The sequence below is a fragment of the Spea bombifrons genome, chromosome 5, assembly GCF_027358695.1.
Source record: "Spea bombifrons isolate aSpeBom1 chromosome 5, aSpeBom1.2.pri, whole genome shotgun sequence".
In the NCBI taxonomy this organism is placed as follows: Eukaryota; Metazoa; Chordata; class Amphibia; order Anura; family Pelobatidae; genus Spea; species Spea bombifrons.
Window position 1 is genome coordinate 84,902,496 of NC_071091.1, and position 21,674 is coordinate 84,924,169.

Here is a 21,674-nt window from a genome sequence, read left to right on the forward strand (position 1 = left end):
GAACTAAATATAATTCTTAGGTCTATTTTTACCATGTGCACAGTGAAGAGGTCTTGGCGATTCAGCATTGGTAGAAAGTAAGACCATGCAGTGTTCTTCCCACGGCGAGCATAGTCAAAAAATATACTGACGCGCTGGTGATTCTCCTAAAAGCAAAATAAATATTCGTTAACGTTATTATTATGTTTTACTTATATAGCGCCAACAATTTATGCAGCGCTTCCTACAATACATATATTCAAGGGGTATGACAAGATGAGAATTGGCAGACTAAGACAAACTGATACATCTATCTAGAGGGAATGGGGTGACAAACATAAGGAATGGTAAAGATTTGTACTTGGCATCCTTATTTCCGTTCTTAAAAGGAACCAGGAAATATATATAATTTTGGATACAGACATAATCCAAAACATGCAGACATTTGCTTGGTGCCATCTTTGAAAATTATTTTCAAAGATGCTAAATTTAAGAATGTGAAAATCATGTTCCTTTATTGTAAATAAAAGGATAACTAATTAACCTTCTTCACATTAAGGTCAGTGATGACGTTTTTAGCATGTTTTGTTTTTACAAAGTAAAGTAACCTTTTCACAATGACCGACCTTTCCACTTTATGTTTAGTATAAAATATTAGAGAAAAAATATTAAATGCAGCAATGTTTTTCCCTGGGTTGGAAAGTGCAACTTTCTGCTCATTTTTCAAATGTGGCTTGAATTTAGACATCTATGCACAGTTATAAAATAGTTATGCTTTTGTAAGAGAAAAAATAGACCCCTGACCAGCATAAGCAAGAAAGAAAATCTGAATGTGAAAATAACATACCTGAAGCATATCATCCACCATAGTTAAAATGTACTGCACTGTTTGTTCCTTGGAAATATGAGTCATCAAGTTGATAAAAGTTTTAGCGCACTATAAAAAAAACCAAAAGCACGTCAGCAATAAGCTTTACAATTGTAAAATCACAAGAATTGTGAAATATTCTTAGAATGGATGTTTGTTATTTCTGCAAACAGCAGGTAAAGTACAAACAGAGAAAAGTATTAAAAAAAGCACCGGTATAAAAAGTATATAAATATGTAACACATAGAAAATATTTGAGTGTCAGTTGTATTAGAATGGATCTTTGGTTGCTATTAGTTGGCTTGGTTATATATGGGTTTTTATTCTATACTTACACCCTGTCCATCTGTCAATTATTATTGCAAGCAAAATAAAATACTGTCAATACTGATCTGAATTCAAAACTGGCAAGAGAGCCAAATGTCTATTAAGTATTCTAACAAGAGATATGAAATAAGAGAACATTGTATGTTACTATTTATTCCCAGCATGGGTTCTTTATTTGCATATGGATGGTAAAAATTACATAAGAGAAGGTAGATTTATTTGTACTAGAATTGGATAACACTTTTCAGGTAGTTCTGGAGACTTAACTCTGATGAGGTGCATGGATTTGCTAAATATTATCGCTTTCAATGCAGCATTATTTGAGTATATGCTATATGTAGTTCTAGCATTCCTTACAACTCAGCAGTTGGTCTTTGCCTTCTACATGTTTTGTCTTTGTCTTTCCTACGGCCCCTTTAACTCTGTCCATCAATTGCCATGCCTGCACAGGCCATGCCAGCCCCCCCCCCCCACTGAAGGTCTACAACATGGTGTCCCTGAATCTGGCCATAGCTGTATGCTATTGTTCATAAGGCCTCAAAAATATATACCGACAAAAGACAGAGTACCATATTTGCTCGATTATAAGACAATGAAAAATAAGACTCTGAAAAATATTCCTTGTCTTATTTTCGAGGTTGTCTTATAGTCAGACCCCAAATAGAGGTCCTCTGGGGCTTCTATGACAGAGCGCTGGCATGACATGACCTTCCGGTGCTCCACCACAGAAGTCCCAGCGGAAGTGCCGGCACCAGCGGAGGTTGTCTGTGCGCATCAAGTAGACATTCACTGGCTGCCAGGGAGGAGGATCCAGGTCCCCTGCAGCGGACCTGGATCCTCCTCTCTGGCAGCTGGTGAATGTCTACCCACTGCTGCCGGCACTTCCGCTGGTGCTTCTATGGTGGAGCACTGGCGTCACATGACCTATAAGCCATATCTGGGGAGCCGAGTGGCAAGCCTGGGGGCAGATGTCCATAACAGGGGGCAAGTTGGCAAATAAAAACTTTCTTCCTATAGGGTAGTGTTACATTCAGGCTTTATTTTCCTAAATTAATATTCAAATTTTGGGGGGTTGTGCTCGGCGTACCTGATTTCCCTCATTGGTTAGTATTGTCTGCTTCTCCTCAGGACGGGACTTCTCAAACCTTTGGATGAACTCGCAATCTTCTCCAGAAATCATCTGACCTCTACGAAGAGAGATTGACATTAAAAATAAAAAAGGAAAACTCAACAGGGCTAAAAGGATTATCTTTTTATGTGAATACAAATTTGAAGATTAATACATATAATTTGCATGTAAAAAAAACGAATTTATTTTTCATTTTTTATTTTCATGTTAAATTAATTTTGCAGGGACTTCACTGCATGCAAGCAGGTACTCTTTAGCTGCTTGAGTTACTGTGTCATACTGCAATATGCCTCTTCTACATGCTCAGTATGGGAGTATCAGCGGCCATTGCTACTGATACTAATGCTCCCTGCTTTCAGTAGAGCCGGCGGGCTGGGGACCTAAAGAAGACAAAACTCATTTTCTAACTTCGGTAAATAAAATGCTGAACTTCCTCCAACATACATGAAAAAATAAAAAAAAACACAATTTTGGGAACTGGACTGCTCCTTCAAACTAGAATAAATGCATTAAATGAACAATATCCACTGTGTACAGTGAAAACAAACAGTTCATTCTGCTGAAAATAATATTTGAATTTGCTGTACTCTTTACAAAGGCCAGCTACACCCAGCATTGATCCAAACAGGGGGCTCTTAATGCCCCAGTGTAAGTCAAAGAGTCTAGTATATCATTTGAAAGAAAAAGTGCGTAGCTGCCAATTATCCCTTAAAATGTTATTACGCTCCTGTGTCTCCATCTAAGAAGCACCAATGCACTAATACAAAATTAGGACTGATAAAACACTGGAAGAGGAACAGAATATGGTTAAAAAGTGCCAATGGTTCAGAACGATCAACTGCAAAAACTAAAACGCTTCTAAAAGCAGGAGGCTAAATGTGTGATATGTAGCACCTTACAAAGAAAACACAAGAAATCAGGAAAAGAAGCACACAAAATCATCCACCAGCAATGTGCAGGGACTGTGAGAAGAAACATTAACTATTTAGTGTCTGCTTCTGGAATTTGGCTACCCATCGTAAAAAGAAAAATATCATATTGTATGGATAAACCTTGTTCCTCTGCAATACAGTCCATATAACCAGTACAAGAGGAATCAAGGACAGGAGGGTTGAGCACTTACAAAATATTATCATTCATGCTTGGCTATGAAACCTCTTACAATCAATATACTGTTGCTTACTGGTCCCATTGTATGAACGCCCCTTCGTACACATATAATAGACCGGATACTGGAGTGAATATTATTTTATTCATTGAGCAAAATGCCCATTAAATACATATGTGAGCGTGCAAATGTGTAACGTTGCAAAGAAAAATATGTTCAAAATTGAACAATAACGTGCAAAAAAAATATACATTAAAGATATATAGATATATACAGCAAAAGAACAAAGTGCCCCATCATCACTGTTTTGTAATTGTATGCTGGGACAGAGGAGGGGGCAGGGATATACACCGTTTTATTGGAGAAGTACTTTCCTTTTTGAGAAGCTGTAGTAACCCCGTCATTTACTATCATGTATCCGTACTTAGTTAATTATATAAAAAGATAATAGTACATTATAAAGATAGATTCAACGATTTTAATTCAATTCCAGCGTACCAAGGCCATCCGTAGGAACATTAACAATGAATTGTGTCAAAACAAACATACTGTGACGTTTACCATCAAACCAGTCCGCTACTTCTTTAACTGTTTGAGCGCACGCAAACTTGGAATTTAAAGAGTTATGAATAAATAAAACAAAGGAACACACGCAGGAAGCCTACAGATGACCCATTTTAGTATTGTAAATAAACGTTAACCCTCAAGACTTTTAAATGTCTGCGGTTAGAGGCTTGTCTAGTTCTATATATATTTACACACACACACACACTAAAGTGGGTGCGCAGTGTATACAGTTAAACAAATAAGACGTTCTACCTGCTAATTGTTTGTGATGTTCCTATCCATTATCTACTATTTCTAAATTCAACAGAAATTGGATTTTACCAGCTATGTACCAGAATGGTTGAACTTGTGTTGTTGCCATACCTCTTACAAGACAAACCATTGCATTTACAATAGGTCCTTCCCAGATGGAAAGCACATTATACCGACCATACGAGTGATCAATCCAGACCCGCAAACAAAATGTGGGAAAACCTAATCCGGTCCCCATTTCTCTAAATATTATGATTTACTAAACAGGTCACATGCATATCATTATAAAAAAGGGGAACCTTTAGAGGTTTCGGTTTTGCTTGGAACAATTCTCCTGTCTGTTCAATGTTAATGGTAAAGGAATACAAAACACTATTTTTTGGAACCCGCTCCTTATTTAATGCAGATCAATAGAGTTGAGTTTCTTGAGTTGAGCTGCTTTACAATGTAGCCACAATGTAGCCAGGACCCAACAGGTCACCAAACTGAGAAGTGTCTGTTATACAAGATGTCTTTTATAAATAACCAGTTTCACTCAGCAGGTAAATCTACATCATGGAAACATTTCCAATCAAAACTAATAATTCTGCATTGCATCTGGACTGTGCGTAGAACCGCTTCTCGTCCAGCTACAGAGCACAATCTAATATTTTCCAGCATATAATTAAGAAATAATCATATGAGCACTAACCATTCATTTCAAAGGAGTAGGAATGGTTTCATCTCTAAATCTAATTACATTTTTTTGAGTGAATGAAAAATTGGTGAGAACATTGATTTAATGTATACGCAGGGGGAATTGGACCAAGGATGACGGTTCAAAATGAATAACGCACTTGGAGACATGGCATGTTAACTCTGGAACTCTGCTGCAAACTCACCTGCAACAGCTTAGTTAATAATCCCCCTTTTTTTTCCCCCTATCGTCAAAGTTTTCCGCTACTGTAATAACCACACAGGGTACAGCTGGAAAAGTATATTTAGGAACCGATGTACTTACTGCAGATATGACTGCCAGTTCACTTTGTTGGCACGAACTTCTGCAGCCTTAGCTGCGATAATGTTCGTTGGAACTGCAGCATCGACAGCGCCTCGAATATCCATCTTTTTCTTCTCTGAAGAAACACAAGAAAATGACATATTTTAAACAGATGTTTTTACTTTATGGCCAAAAACTCAAGTATACACAAGTATAAATCATATAATATAATTAAAAACAATTAAAGTAGTTCAAACATTATGGCGCCTGATCATACAACCCACGTTAAATTGTTGGGTCTTACTTCTGAAACCCGTAGTAAAACATTCCTAAAATAAGTCTCTCGACTTTCTTTTTGTGTCCTTGAAAGTCTGTTGTGGCAAAAACTCATCTGATGGCAAAACAGACTCTTTGTTTATCCATAAACAGCTATTCCAGGAGTTGAGCCAGTTTGATCCGCGCGGGGCACGGCTCTCTCCAGATCTCAGACTCACCTGTAACAGCAAGCAAGCGGGTTCTTCTGGGCTGTGTCTAGATAACGCAGGGGGAAGGAGACCCAACCGACAGAAAAATCCTAACCTGAAAAAAGAAAAAGAAAAAAAAATGACACACAGACACAGATCTCGGCCAGCGGCCACTACACAGCACTAGAATTAAGCAGGATTCACTATTCAAACATTAACATATGAACAGGTGTGCTCATTCTGCCTGCTCAATATACACTACTGCTCAAAAGTTTGGGGTCAATTAGAAATGCCCTTGAAAGAAAAGCTAATTTTGGCCACCAAAATAATATCAAAACGATCAGAAATACAGCGTAGACGTTGTTAACGTCGTAAATGACTATTGTAGCTGGAAACGGCTGATTTTTTTTTTTTTAATGGAATATCTTCATAGGTAAACAGAGGTCTATAATCAGCAACCATCACTTCTGTGTTCCAATGGCAAGTTGTGTTCACTGATCCGTGTTTAAGTTTAAAAGGCTGATAGTAGGAAAACCCTTTTTGGAATTATGTTACATCTAGAAATGTCTCTGATTTCCATGAAAACAGCTAAGTCACCCCAAACGTTGAACACTCACAGATGCAGACATACCAAGAGTCATTCTCACTCATTTACCCCATGACTTAATCAACATTAGCAATTTACGTGTATTCCTGCATTAGAATATCATTTGCAGAGCACGGATCAGAGATGTGTATCCGCTTTGCCCGGTATAAAGCACTTTCAAGCGACGTGACACAATAAATCATTAGTCTGCTATTCTGGGTACACCCACCATGAAGCTCTACTGGGAGGTTCCTTTGGGGTCTTCTTAACATTGAGCCCACAGGAGAGTCGTAGTTATAATAACTAGTATAACAACTTCTGTAACTCAAAAATGTACATTGCACAGTAAATACTAATGATCGGGGGCATATTTTACCATTGTTATTTAGTATGATCGCCTCAACCAATGCTTAATAAAGACACAGATATTACACAATAAATATACACACAATGCATGTTTCTTCACACATCATGTACACACTTTAACTTACACCCTAATCAATGAAGACAGACAAGCAAACTAATTAAACAGACAAAATAAGCAGACTCGGGGCATAACATGTTGTCGTCTACAGGCCTAAGTGAACAGGGACTCTTAGATGAGATGTGCAGAATATCAATTGCCCCCCAAAAGAAAGCAAACAGTGAGTGACATCCCTTATTACCTCAATATTCGCGAGCTCAGGTCGTGACAGGGTCCAGATATTTAAGGCGCGATATGAATGGATGGGTCTGTAACGTCAGGACTGCGGGTCGCCAGCAGCATCTGTTAGCCTAGCTGTAGACGAGCTGCTTGTCGTTATTATAATGGCCCCGATCACAGCCCCTGCACCCGCTATTAGGGGCTTTAATGTGCTCTCTATAAGGCCGAAGCACTACTCTACTCTAGGAACGTCAGCTTCGTCCCAGAACGCTGCTGCCCACACAAAGCCTGCCTACCCCCCGGGTGAAAGGAAATCGAACTCACCCACGCCACCGGGTCACCGTCAGGATGGTTAGAACCCGTATCCCGGTACAGCTCTGTGCGACCTCTCCGTACTGTTGGCGGAACAGCTGACAAGGTAGGCTGGGTCATGTGACGGGAACGTGGTCATGTGACACACCGTGCCGGAAGTAGACAGCCTGTGACGCTTCAGGCTTATGAGCAGCGATCATGTGGCAGATTACAGTGTGTATTGTGTGTGCTGCTCCTGTGCAATATGACGGTACCGTTATCCCGATCTCCCTGCCTTTGCACACATGATCGCTCCTAGCCCGGGAGTATTATTACTCCGTGTTAGTTTCAGCATGATAGCCTTTCGCCATACATATTTATTAGCAATGTTTCGTTACGAACATAGCTCTCCTTTTAACGGTTTATATTCCGCGGGAAAGCAATTATTCGGTATAGTAGCAGCTGTGGTATGTATAATACTATATGCACTGTAGAACTAACTATTAAATATTTGCATTTGCAAAAAGATCACAGGCTTGAAGTCACCACTTTTCATTTGTGCAATTCAGTGATGGTGGGGAGAGGGTTTCGGGGATGGAAGGGCTTAAAATTGGGGGGGGGGCAGCCAAGTGAGCATAACTTAATTTGCCTCCCAGTGCATGTCTCATATGTGTGAACAATCAACATGCTATCAGGTTATAATTGTGTGACCTCACATCTGAAAGACCTCATGGGCCAACAGCAAGGCAGACAAGGGCAGTTTTTCAATGGTTTTACATGCTATTCTACGTGTAGCCACCAGGGTGTCTTGAGCAACAATGGCAGCAATGAAATAAGGCAGCGGCTACATGAACATTGGATCCTTTCTATGCTCTCACAGGTTTTCTAAGCATTCCTGGTATGTAAGCATGCAGTGGACAGGACTAGACTAGACACCAAGCGTGTTCTCCCCCATATAATGTTTGAGCTACTTTTTCTGGGCCACTTGGGCTTAATGCTCATGCGCGGTGATAGAGGGATTACTTCTCTGTTCCGGCTTTTGTCTGGTAATAGAGGAGTTAATTCTCAAAAACTGCCCATGTGTGGAAATGACTGTATGTATAGTATAATACAAATATACCGGTATTACATCTGAAATCAACATGGATTCCAAATCTTCCTAATAATGTAGACGTGTGTACATACGTAAATCAGCGTGAATGCGAGATATGCTATGTGGACAAAAGTATTGGGACACCTTACCATTACACCAACAGGGACATTTATGGCATGACATTCTAAATACATAGACGTCAATATATCAAAATTTTGGAGCATTTCTGTGGGAATTTTTCTCCATTCATCTAGAAGAGCGTTTGTGGGGTCAGGCAGTGAGGTTGGAGGAGAAGGCCTGGCTCACAATCTCCATTCCCGATCATCCCAAAGGTGTTCGAGGGGGTTGGGCTCTGTGTCACCTTCTGAAACCAGACCCTTGCAGGATTCAAAAGATATTCAACCATATTTGGACTACTTTGCCAGATCTGCAAGCAAGTTTCTTTATTCATATGTTGTATGCATGTTTTCCTGCAAATGTATTTTGGGGAGATTGTTTCTTTTTTGGACAAATGTTGTCATTCACCTTTTTCTCTTGTAGCTTTTCTGTTACATCCCAAGCTGTGTGTTAGGACCTTCTGAAGCCAAGCACTTACCCACCACTCTGGCTCGCAATCTCCATTCCAGATCATCCCAAAGGTGTTCAAGGTGGTTGAGGTCAGGGCTCTGTGCGGCCAGTCAAATTTTTCCAGACCTCTTTTTGGACCTTGCTTTGTGCACCAGGGCACTGTCGTGCTGGAATAGAATAGAAAAAAAAACTGTATGTGTGGAGTAGTTCTGTAATCTGGAGATGTAGCTGAATACATTTTGGTGAGTTTCTCTGCAATCCTAAACAGGAAAGTTTGATGTAAAAAGCAACAAAAATGAATCAGGGATTGGTGACCAAATGATTATATGATACATGTCCAAATGCTCCCAGTGAAATAGCCTGGGTTGTCTTCTCTTCAAAAATATATACATTTGAAGGAGTATTTTAAGCTGGTGGGCTGCTAAACAGGCCCAAATGAGACATAGGCTTCAGAAAATAAAATTATAAGATTTCAAGTTGAAAAATTCCTGCAAATGTACAAAATACTAATTACTGCTACAAGAGAGCTACTACTCCCTGTGTGTTAATATTTGGTGTTAGCATGTATGTGGGTGAGTGTCAGCTTATGATATTAAATTGAGTTTGTGTGTCAGCGTATTTTGTTGGATAGTCAGGGGTCAACCTAGGGTGTGAGTGGCGCCTGGGAGAGGAGAAACAATGTAAGTGTTCAATGGTAAAGTGAGTGGGTGTTGGAGTGAGTTTGTGTGTTAGTATGTAAAATACTAAACCCAGGTGCCATCAACCCTAGGTTTGAGCCAGCTCTCATAAGGTGTGTTTATGGGAGGATCTTAAGGCGGAGCAATGGGAGGGGCATGGGGGCCCAGCCATTAAGCCTGTACTTGGCCCCAACATTTCTGATGGCAGCCTTACCCCAGGTTGTCACAATTTAGCAAACCAGTTCAGTGGAATTGAGTGAACAATCATATAAGAACATTCTGCAGTACATAATAACCATAAAATCAGTTATGAGATGCACTTGTGTTTACTATGCATATTTCATTTAGTTAGTGGGAATATTTATTTTATAGTCATATCAACTTTGCATGATTATAGCCTTATTGGTCAAATAGAAAATGGAATCTTTGATCAAAGGCGATGCCTTTAATGGAGACATTAGAAAAAAGTGGAATCACATAATCTTTCCGGGAATCTGTGCAAAATACCCATCTAGTCTCTAAGGGTCTGAAAACTGTATTGTATGTGAGATTTTACAGTAAGCGGCCCAATTATACAAACAATGCACAGAGGATCGTACAATCAAAGTGAGGACAGAAATCCATTTTCATTATTATCCACCGTGGTGACATTTTGAAGAAAAATACAAGGACTGGAGACAATCTATGATGAGCAGGATAAAATGACTCAAAATCATAGCCCATTATTCTGTAGAGTTGAAGGTACTGAGCAAATAGGGTAATATTTTTTAGCTCTGGATGATGCTTTTTAAATTCTTTGAACGTGTGAGTACCAGTAACCACGCTTTATCAAGGCCACATCCCCCATTAAACACCGTGGTTATTATAATGGTAAAGCAGATTTATAAATCAATACGTCGACCTTCACAAAATGTTTGATGTGGGAACATTCATCGGAAACATACTAGGGTATATGGAGCTAATTGTTTTGCCGCTGTTATTCCAACAATAAAAATTCTGTATTTTTATTTTTAACTAGTGAAAATATTTCTTTTGAAAAATACCATACAAATATCACCTGCTTTCCACAATCATCATAAAAATGCTTTACATTAGACAGTTTTGCATAAAAGCTTCACGCACATTGTTTTAGAACAGAGGAAGGATTGGGTGATGACGAGCCATAGAAAGAATTTTCCACCTCCCTAAGAGACTTATAGTTAAACCTTATATTTACGTGGACTGCAACCTCAATGGGACCAAGAACAATTTAAAATAACTGCTCATAAAATTGTGTTTTGGTGGGCTATGCGTCCAAAGCAAACTATGATCTTTGCTTTTAATCTCTTTTCACTAACACCATGGCGTCGTTTCCCACCATCTCGGTGCGCTGTCCATGAACATTAAAAAGGTATTCTTGCTCATCGTCTCTGGTTATTGACTCGTTCTCTGTATTACTTAGCATTGTCTCAATTTTTGCCTAAGCGTTGCTTTCCTCGGATTGTGTTACGTTGCTGCTCCTATGCCTGTTGTCCTTGACCTTGGGCTTGCTTAACCTTTTGCCTATTTGCCGGTGACCCCCGACCTCGGATTGTCTTACCATTTTTGCTGGATTTCTGGTGTCACGGCATTTGTCCTCTGCTTTCTGGAACTGTTGTTTGCTGAGATCCCGCTTACTGGACTCCCCGCCTGATTCCATCCATTACAAATATGTATGTGTACACTCTCACAATTCGTGTCTACAAATCATGATTAAAAGAAATCTACTTATTTCAGCATGCTCTCGAGTTCACAGAAATTGTTTTTTGGAAGTGAATTTTGTCAGTAGTATTTCACTTCCAACAGGACACAGCATGACATCTGGAAAAATAACTTTTCAATTATAATGTTTGATGTGCGCAGCTGGCTGAAAAATACTGCCTGGCTGCTGAACAAAATCAGTTTGATTAACCTACTTGTCTTCCTAGAAATAGACCTAGATGTAATAAAAGGAAGGGGGCAAAAAAAGAAACGAGTTGTATTGGAAAATACTATAATTCCTGTTTGTCTCAAGCAATAAATGTTAATTCACAATTTGCCATGATGTACTGGAAAGGGAATAATTAACTGTGAAACGCCAGATGCGAGTTAAAGAAAAAATATCATCCTAGACCTTAGGCTAGAAGCCGCAGATGGGATTCCAGGGACCTCCTATCATGCACATTGACACAGTACAACCTGCAAGTTTTCACTGGTGTGTACCAAAGCGCTATATATTTAAGTTAACATTCCCTTATTTATTGAGAAAGGTTAGAAAACTAACCCCGGGCTTTTCACATACTAAAAATACAAAGATAATGTATTGAAAGTGCCATATTAAGATTTGCGTTGTATGTTTTTTCATAAAGAGCTGATGTGCCTGCTAGCACGCTGTGCCAAATAAAATGGTAAGTACAGGGGGAGGGTGGCATCCCATCTTATCTAAAGGCTATTGTGTAATCAAGTTCACCGATGTGCCACTGCTTAACGGCAGTGTCTTAGTACTACTAGTAATAGTATCTTTACTAGCTGATGTGTGTGTGTGTGTGTGTGTGTGTGTATATGTTGGGGTCACTAACATTAACAATGTCTACACTGTATTTCTAATCCATTTGAAGTTATTTTAATGGACAAAATTTGCTAAGTGAACTTAGACTTATGCATTCGGCCAGACCCCCCATGAATCGGACAAAAACGAGGCAAAAAGCTCTTAATTTTCATCCAGAATATGTGGGCCCACATTCGCTTAGGAGTTACTCTCTCACACTCTAATTCTCGTTTGCTCTCTCTCTCACGCTCTCTAAATGTTTCCCTTCCTTCACTGCTGAGCACTTCTACTTCTGCCAACCACTTCCGCTTCTAAATCGTCTTCTTCTTAATCTTCTATCTTGTTCCTTCTATCTTCAATCCGCTATCTTGAATCTTCTATCTTTCTCTGCATCTCCACAGACATAACCTGACGGGAACTCCAGCTAAAATGGCGGCATCAGGTGAAAAGGACATCACCAAAAGTGGTGTCATTTTGCCCTAAGCTGAACCCAGGGCAATATGGTGTTGCTTCTGGTGACTTCCTCTCCCCGATCCTCCAATCAAAGCATTTAGGCAGCAATTCAGCCACAAAGAAGAAAGTCGCCAACGATCTGATGATTCCATAGCTGAAGAGTTCCAAATTTCCACTGGCATTATCATCAGCACAAAAACTATATGGCGGGAGCTTTATGGAATGGATTTACCAGGCCGAGCAGCTGCATGCAAGCCTCACATCACCAAGTACAATGCCAAGAGTTGGATCGAATAGTGTCAGCACGCTGCCACTGGAGCAGTGGAAACGTGTCCTCGGAGTGACGAATCATGCGTCTCAGTTTGGTAGTCTGATCAGTGAGTCTGGATTTGGAAGATGTCAGGAGAACAAGCTGTAAAGTTTGATGGAGGAGGGATAATGGTTTGGGAAGGGTTGAGCTGGGCTAGCCTCCTTACTTTTAGTGAAGGGAAATCTTAATGCTTCAGCTTACCAAGGCATTTTGGACAATGCTATGCTTCCAACTTTGTAGGAACTCAACATGGCTGGATGAGTTTGAAATGGAAGAACTTCATTGGCCCACACAGAGCCCTGAACTCAACTCCATTGAACACCTTTGGGATGAACTGGAATGAAGATTGCGAGCCAAGCCTTTTTCGTACAACATCAGTGCCTCCCCTCACAAATACTCATCTGGATGAAAGGACAGGCACTGCAGCAGATGCTTGTTGGGGTTGAACCTTCATAATGTATAGTGAAGTCAAGGACCTGAGGTACAACTCTCCTGCAAACTCACCTGTCTACCCTAAAGTCATAAAACTAAAGTGACATTAAAGACCTCCAATGAGCACTTGATAGAAATGCAGCCTCCATGGAAAAATTGACACTAGTTAGCAGGTGGCATGAAACTCTGCTTATTCCAAATAAAAAAATGGTGATCAGTCCAGAAAATTGTCCTTTTGTAAAGACCAACTTTGAAATTGTTCAGACATTAACCAACAGTGATGGACATGAGTTAGTCAAATTAGTCAAATGTGCCTGATTTATCCACTCTGGATTCATGCTCTGGAGACAGTCCTCTTTAAAGTGCTTCAATCCAGCACTTCAATAAAGTGCAACAGCCGATAAATAAATTAAACAAAGAAATAGATAGAAATAAAGATGTGAAAAAGATAGAATAATGTCCTCAATGTATTTTGCAACCCCGAGGCTTCATCAGGAGGAAAAAAAGTCCCTCTAGTTGATTTGTATGTATCGGGTATGAAAACCTGGTCTGACAATTGCCCTTTGAGAATATGACTTGGCTTACTATATACCACTTACGTAAAATATTGTAAAATGTTCCATAATTTTCTGTAAATATTTTAGAAGATTGAAAAATATTAGTGAAAATAAATCAGCATGCTAGACGCTACAGACTTACAACTAAATCATGCGGAAGGCCTCAGTCCATAACAATGAAGTCTTGTTTATTTGGAGTTCCGCTTTCAAAATATACATTTGCATCAGTAATTCAGATAAAATGCTATTTTCAACGAAGCAGAAATGGATTAAAATGCAGAATGGACCATCTGTCTCTACAGAAACCACACCATTTTCAAATCATACTGTAGAAAACCTCAATTTCCCTGTTTAGCCAACACGTTGGTGTGGGTTTTGGTTTTGTGCACGGAGACATGAGTGTTTTGCACGTTTTGAGGGCATTGTCTGGATGGCCCATATTGCAAATGCTGCAAAATCTTCTCTTTGTCGCAGTCTCTGAAGACCAAAGCATTCAATATAATAGCTTTAATCTGTAAGCCGGAACACTTTGCTAATGCTCCCGGGGTAAGTAAGGCACCAGTACACAGACAGAAAGATAATCCCGTATGTCTTCATTATGCCTGTAAATGCAGAAACCAAAGGTCTGGCAATACGTGACCATCCCTCTGTACCATCAATGTGTTAGAAGAACGTTTCACACCATTCCAGGTCTCCATGTCTGATCTTTACTTTGGCATTTGCGAAGAAGAAAAAAAATATATACCTATATTAACCTTTTGCTGAAAGCAGGGCCTGTTGTTAACCCACGCCATACCTTTCCCAATGTGGAGGCAGCTACTGTTTCCACTTCGAGGACGGAGATATAGCGCTAGTTTCCATATAGGCAAAAAACCAAAACATGAATATGAAGACAGAAACGGCAAAGGATTTCTACAGCTTTTTGAGGTAAGGCAGATTTTTTTTCTCCCAGAATTTTTTATATTATCTATATTACAAATATCATGCCCCTGAATTAGCATAGCCTTTTTAACCCAGTCTCCTGAAAAGTACAAACCACTATAAAATGTTGCGATCTTTTTTAAAAAATGTATTGTTATTTAAAAATAACTCATTATTTCTTCTCAATGTACTTTTTATCAGGGGATTTGCTTGGTTCGTACACATTTAAATCACTGCACGTTATTTCTCATTTATACTTTGCTCGAACTTGAGACAGGGAAGCCATACGAGTTGCGGAACCTTCTGCTGGAATCCGGCATCATTTTTTCTGATTGCTAAGTAAAACAATAAGTCATGTTGCTAATTAAGTCCGGTAGGTAATGCGGTCCACAGAATACAAATTAGGGGTCTATTAGCTAAAAAGCCTGATTAAACTATACATGAAGCCACATGGTATAGAACAATCTTGCCTGCAATAGGTATAAACAGAAGTCCCAACCTTTAAACACACAGAAACAATACTACTATGTACAATGTGGCAGATTTATGCCTTTTCATTCACGGGCCCAATGAAGACAAATTCATTGTAAAGTGTCGCAGTTACAAGATACTAATACATTTTGATCTATTTGAGATTGGTACATCTTTATACAAAAGCCACAGGGCTAGGTTCAAGAACATTTAAAAATCCTTGCCAAGTAGCCACGTGAGTGTATTTGGGAAAGTACAAAAGAAAGAAAAATCTATTTAGTGAGCATAAAAGCTATTTGGAAAAATATTTCCCCTGAAGATCAATGTGGAAAGATGTAAAGTTCTCAGCATAGAGCAGGGACTTGCGATGGCATTACATTTTTGTATCCATGTGTATCCATATGATGTTATTGTTAAGTTTAAAGAGATTAACCCCACATTTACAATATTTATAAAACCACAACTAAATTGGAATTAAAACAAAATATTGTCTTAAAAGTGTCAACCCCTATTGTTAAATGTGAATAATATGCAGCTTCTTATCATTTGCACCCTGACAATGTAAGGGATGATATGTCAAAGTGTTTTTCTCTATTTCATCTAAAAAAATATATATTAAAGTTCCCCTTGTGGTCCTGTGCATTGTCCTATAATGAATACTCTGTAGAGCTGATATGACCCTCCCATGTCTGCTTTCGGCATCCCAACCTTTTGTAGCGGAATAGGGAATATATGAACCAGTGTGGAGCTCAGGCAATGACCAGCTTACCTGGTCTTCATAAACGAACTGGGACATAAATAAAAACCAGATGAATTATATTCCAATAGGTAAGACGGATCCAAACCTCACCAACTCCTCTCCACAATCAATAATACTATTATTAATAAAATGCAGACCTGGCACCCTTCCTACTGCTTAATTTTATACCAAGCCTCATAAAATATGATATTTTTTCATAAAGACTATTTTCTGAAGCACATCCCAAATTGTAGGCATTTAGGATCTCTTGAAAAAGTTGCATTTGCCTTTTGCATTTGTTGTTCTAAAACAGACAAAATCCTAGACTCACTAAAGGCAAAGTTAAGCTTATATTAGACTTGGACTATACTTACATCAGAGTCATGGAAACATAGAAGTACCAAGTATATGGGCGCTCTGGGAATTTATCACTCACCATCTTCCTCCGAGTTAAGTTAGTTCAATGGAGATTCCACTCTTAACACTGCTTGTATCAACTTAGTTTTCCATCAGTTGAAGAACTTGGCCTACTCCATAAGTTTCACTTAGTTTGCAGGACAACGCAACAGGGTTAGTCAGGCAAAAGGAAACCACCTACTGTACCTACTGTAACTCTACACAATAATTCTATTAAAGCTGTTTTTCAATATCTGTGGTCATATCCATTCCTCCCTTACAATGTTTTTAATGTCCTCTAGTTACTTTACTTCCTTCATTGGAATAGATTTTCTTTCTAAGATGTTTGAAACAATTTTTGGAGCATTTACACCGTTTCATGTTTTGCCAAATAATTTCATTTAGATAAAATTAGCACATAAACAAAAAACTGATATTTCAAATGATCTTCATTATCATTTGGATCCCTTCAGGATCTTTCTGCTTTTAGGTTAATTCATTTTACGCCATGATCAGCCTTATCTAGTTAATACAATGTGTTTGAAATTGGCATAATCTGCATTTCAAAGGCCGTATAAAAGATAATACAGTACAACACAGAGCAAAATAGTATGAATAGTGTTTTTCTCTAAATAAAAATGTAATTATCATATATTTACTGATATTTTGCTCATGTTTACCCATCTAAAACAAAGGTATAATAAAACAAAGGTGACAGATAATATTTTTAAGTAAATATATCATGTTAATTTTATACCCTACATGTATCATGAAAGTTTTAAGCAGATTTTCTTCAGAAGAGTGATGTGTTCAATGTGTTGTTAGTGGTTCATGGTGTACATAACATGATCATAGCATTATATAAAGGTTAAAAAAAAAATCTCATTATTTCCCTATATATGACAAACAAAATAGTAGTTCTGAAAACAAAATAATTTTCTTAAAATCTCCTTAGTAAACACATACACGTAGATTGCACACACATCTTTTTTCAACATAGGTGACCACTTTTGCAAGCAGCCACTATAGGCTGCCTGCTCCATGGACAGATTCCTGGGCAGCTGTCCCCTTTGCCATGCTAAAGGCAAATATCAGATTATAGCACAATTCTCTTCTCTGCAGGGCAGGCAGACACATTTAACTGTAAATGCAAGACTTCATTCTTTAACTACAGTTACCCTTGCAAGACTTTAAGTGGGATGGGGAAAGATGACTGCTGCTCAGCTAGCACAACAGTACCACATATGTGTACAGTACCATACATGTCATCAGCACTCAATGGGGTAAAGTGATGCATAATATTGTAATTTTTTAGAGAAAAGATCACAGAGCTCCCCATCGTAGGTCATTATATTATCTAAGGATCCCACTACAGGCACTTGTTACTTGCTGATGTCTTTTTTGGAAGTTTTTTTCTTTGCCCTTCCTACTTCCCTGTCTATATTTAGAAGGCAGTCTAATGTCCAAAAAATTCAATTTTTATTTTAATGCACATTTTGTCCTTTTTGCTTGGATTCAGATTCACTTTGCTGAATATAAATTGGTGCATGCATGATTTAGTTATTGGAGTGACATATCCAGATGTAACATTTTACAGTTGCATATCATGTAATGCCATGTAATAGTTAAAAACCTGATTTTCATGATCATTCCACCTACTCCGGACAAATTGTTACTAATCACATTAGAAACATCCTATCTAGTGCTATTCTATGCACACCTAATTATTATATGACACTATATGACATATATATCGCTTTGTTCATGCAGCATAATTTCTCCAAGACACAAATATATGATTAATTAAAAACACAATGTTATTTCACTAAGGATGTATTGGGCATGGAAGGATGTGCGTTTTATTTGAAACTGAATAGTTGAAGCTGTGATTGTAGCTTGGTTTTGTGTCTTTGTTAGACAATAAAGATTAACAGCCATCTGTTCACAGGACACAGAGTAAATCAGAATCCCAGATTAACTATCATGAAAATCAACAGTCATAAATAATCAGGCTTTATTATACACGCCATCACCGTCTAATGGCTGTTACATTGGAACAGAATACTTTACTGTTTTTACGTATTTGCACCAAACAGGCCTTGTTTACAACCAAAGTGAAGTCAATAAATAGCCGTTAAAGTCTATATCGTGGTTAATTATCAGTAGAAATTGAAGAAGATGGCTTTTTGTGTCTATGTATATAAAACAAAATGATTTGAATAATAATAACACAACAATATGATGGTACTTTATATATAATCGGTATATAGGGTTATTCGTAAATATTTTAGTGGGGCACAGTTATGGTTGTAGCAGTGGTTCATAGTTTTGAGTTTGGGATGGATGGTTTGGAGGCTAGTTTGAAATGATGGCAATTGTTTTGTTATGACCCCCAACTTTCTGAGGTTGTTTAAATAATCAAGGTAAGATTTCCCATTTTCCATCAAGCTACTATAATCATAAGTAAAAAGCATATGAGATAGGAGTTCTCAAGATCTGATCTATGATGGGAATCCTGGTTCCAAATATAAATGTAATGACATGAGCGGATAGCCTTATTCTTAAGACCTTCTGTAGTGATCTTGATTTGATAATGTCCGACTTGTGTTTTTCCATTCCTTATACAAGTGGTTTAAGTTATGTAGAACAAAATGATGTATCTTGGAGAAGGACAGATCACGCGGACTTAAACTTCCATTTAATGTATAAATTCACTTATTAAGGCTATAGACAAATAAAGCTGTGTTGATTAATTAAAAAGTGGGTGCACATGATATCACTACCCTCTCTGCCTTTATCCCTCCTGACAGATGTGGTGAATTACTTGGTAATAGCACCAGCTGTCCCTGGTCAGTTGCACTTTTTATGCCCCAAGAAGGCACTTAATGAAGAAGGGTTTCATCCTAAAAATAAAAGTAATGCCTTCATTATTACAAATAACGCTTCTATAATAGCATTTGCTTTAACAAATCACATGAAAGATAGCAATTGTTCCATGTTTCATTCTATGCCCCCCTACTGTACTTATATGTAAACATTCTAGATCATAAATATTTCAGGAAAAATATACATGGAACTCCTAGCGGCCTATTCATCATTACAGCACTGTTTGTATTTCTAAAAAAAATATATACTAATTTAATCAGTGTTAATAACCCTAGTTAAATTAGATGTTCTTCAGAATTGAATTATTCAATTTCATTATTTTTAGTTTCTTTGTATTCTTTTAATCTAATAATATACAGGAAAGATACATTAGTGTGTCATGGTTCGCTATATATGTGGGGTCCGTGGACATAATCACATTCTTATTAGGGAGTTGTGTAGAAACATTTGGACTATAACATTCTCACCTCCAGCAAGAGATCAAAAATATTCCTGAAATATTACCATAACTATATTTCCAACACATAATGTATTAATTGATCACCCAAGGTACGTAGAACACCAATAACAGCTGACTCTATCCATCATTAGTCGTTTCCAGGAAGAGCCCATAGTACATAGGGGTGGAGGTAGAGGAGAGGAGATGGGAATGAAGAGTCCTCTCCTTGCGCTTCCTATGTAGAGCAACTTAATCATTTAAACAACTCCTTTACAGGTTCCGTTTTTGGATGCATATCCTAGGGTTAATTAAACGCTAAGTTTCCTAAAAATGTTGGGACCCATACCCACCTCTAAATCTTCCAAGGTTAAATATCTGCAGTGATGGTGTCCCACAACCACTGACCCTTGTAATCTAAAAGGGAAGTAGGGAAATACAAAAGTGTTGGGACACCTGACGAAGACATTTAGGATAATTCTATGCTTCCAACTTTGTGGGAACAGTTTGGAGAAGGCCATTTTCTGTTCCAGCATGACTGTGTCCCAGTGCACAAAGCAAGGTCCATAAAGACATGGTTGGATGAGTTTGGTGTGGAAGAACTTGACTGGCCGCACGAGGCCCTGACCTCAACCCCATCAAACACCTTTGGGATGAATTGGAATGAAGATCATGAGCCAGTCCTTCTCATCCAACATCACTGTCTGATCTCACAAATGTCTACTGGATGAATGGGCAAAAATGTCCATAGAAACATTCCAAAATCTTGTAGAAAGGCTTCCTAGAAGAGTGGAAGCTGTAAAGGGGGGGCAACTTCATATTAATGTCTATGTATTATGCAATGTCCCGGTTGGTGTGATGGTCAGGTGTCCCAATAATTTAGTCCATATAGTGTATTTTCCATACATTAGCATTGATGTCTTATCTGGTTCAAAAATGAAGAGATGAAGTGTGATACATAGGAGGTTATCAAAAACCTTTAAAAATACCATGGGTAAACATAACGGAGTGTGCGGAAATAATAATAAATATAATTAAAGTACAATGATAGAAGTTGTTATAGAGATATTGGTCTACTCCTATTTCCTCATGTGTTATAGGATGAAACATATGAGTCATGTTTCCTATACATTGGATTATTTGTATCATAAAATAAACTACTGCAAATGGTTCTTAGATAGGTTCAATCTCATTTCCACTTCACACTGAAAGTCATATAAAAGAACTTCAGAACTATTCAGAAATAGATTGCCCTTGGGTCTACATTTTAATAGAGTCTAAAGTTGTAAGCATAAAAAGCTTATGTATTATTACTTTCCTAATATTATTATGACTTTCACATTTTAAGCTTATATTCCCTAGCAAAAGGATGGATATTTTATTTTTTTGCTTAAAGGCGCCTACCTGCTAACTACAGAGGCAAGATCAAGCGAAACAATGTCCCGCAATTTGACCCTGTTCATTTAGGTGTAAAATAATGTTATCATACCCGCATACCCCTTGTCCCAATATCACAATTCAAAAATGTGGTCACCATGTGGAATATACTATACTCCTAACTTTCCCAGCAGTTTCTCCTCTTCTATTCAAACCCTGAATTGATTACGAAAGGCAGAGCTTTTGATGGGGCATTAAGGGTGTATGGGCAGATTATCAGGATCACATATTCCAGACTCCTTTATATTCTACTTTGATTTCATCTGTTCCAGTTGGTGCTTTTCTCACTGGAACATCACAATAAAACCCCTTCTTAAATACAGGAGAAATCATTCAGAATATGTTTACCATTAGAGTAGTAATGTTTTCCGCAAGGATCGTTATTAGACCCATGTTGATGCCAGTATTAACTAGTCCTAACATGGAATAATCTCAAGGTAAAGCCATTCACAAAGTCAGGCATGCTTTTTTTTTAATAATTTTGATTAGATATCCCATAATGTAATGCACTATCCGATGTCTCTTCTAGGTACGATCTCCGCATCTGTCTTTAACGGTGAA

At 38.2% G+C, this 21,674-nt stretch overlaps 1 protein-coding gene across 3 annotated transcripts in view; it reads right to left on the reverse strand.

The window, feature by feature from the left end:
• ATP6V1H (ATPase H+ transporting V1 subunit H) overlaps positions 1–7,345 on the reverse strand; it is a 40,869-nt gene extending 33,524 nt beyond the window's left edge. For 2 of the 3 annotated variants that reach the window (XM_053467677.1, XM_053467679.1), the window contains exons 1-6: positions 7,227–7,345; positions 5,704–5,788; positions 5,231–5,345; positions 2,262–2,361; positions 827–916; positions 33–146 (exon numbers count right to left, since the gene is read on the reverse strand). In XM_053467677.1, coding sequence (XP_053323652.1) covers positions 33–146; positions 827–916; positions 2,262–2,361; positions 5,231–5,334 — 408 coding nt within the window. In that variant the 5' untranslated portion in view covers positions 5,335–5,345; positions 5,704–5,788; positions 7,227–7,345. Of the gene's footprint in view, positions 1–32; positions 147–826; positions 917–2,261; positions 2,362–5,230; positions 5,346–5,703; positions 5,789–6,924; positions 6,940–7,226 lie in introns of those variants that run through there. The other variant, XM_053467678.1, reaches the window with a different exon arrangement.
• Between the last annotated feature and the right edge of the window lie 14,329 nt (positions 7,346–21,674).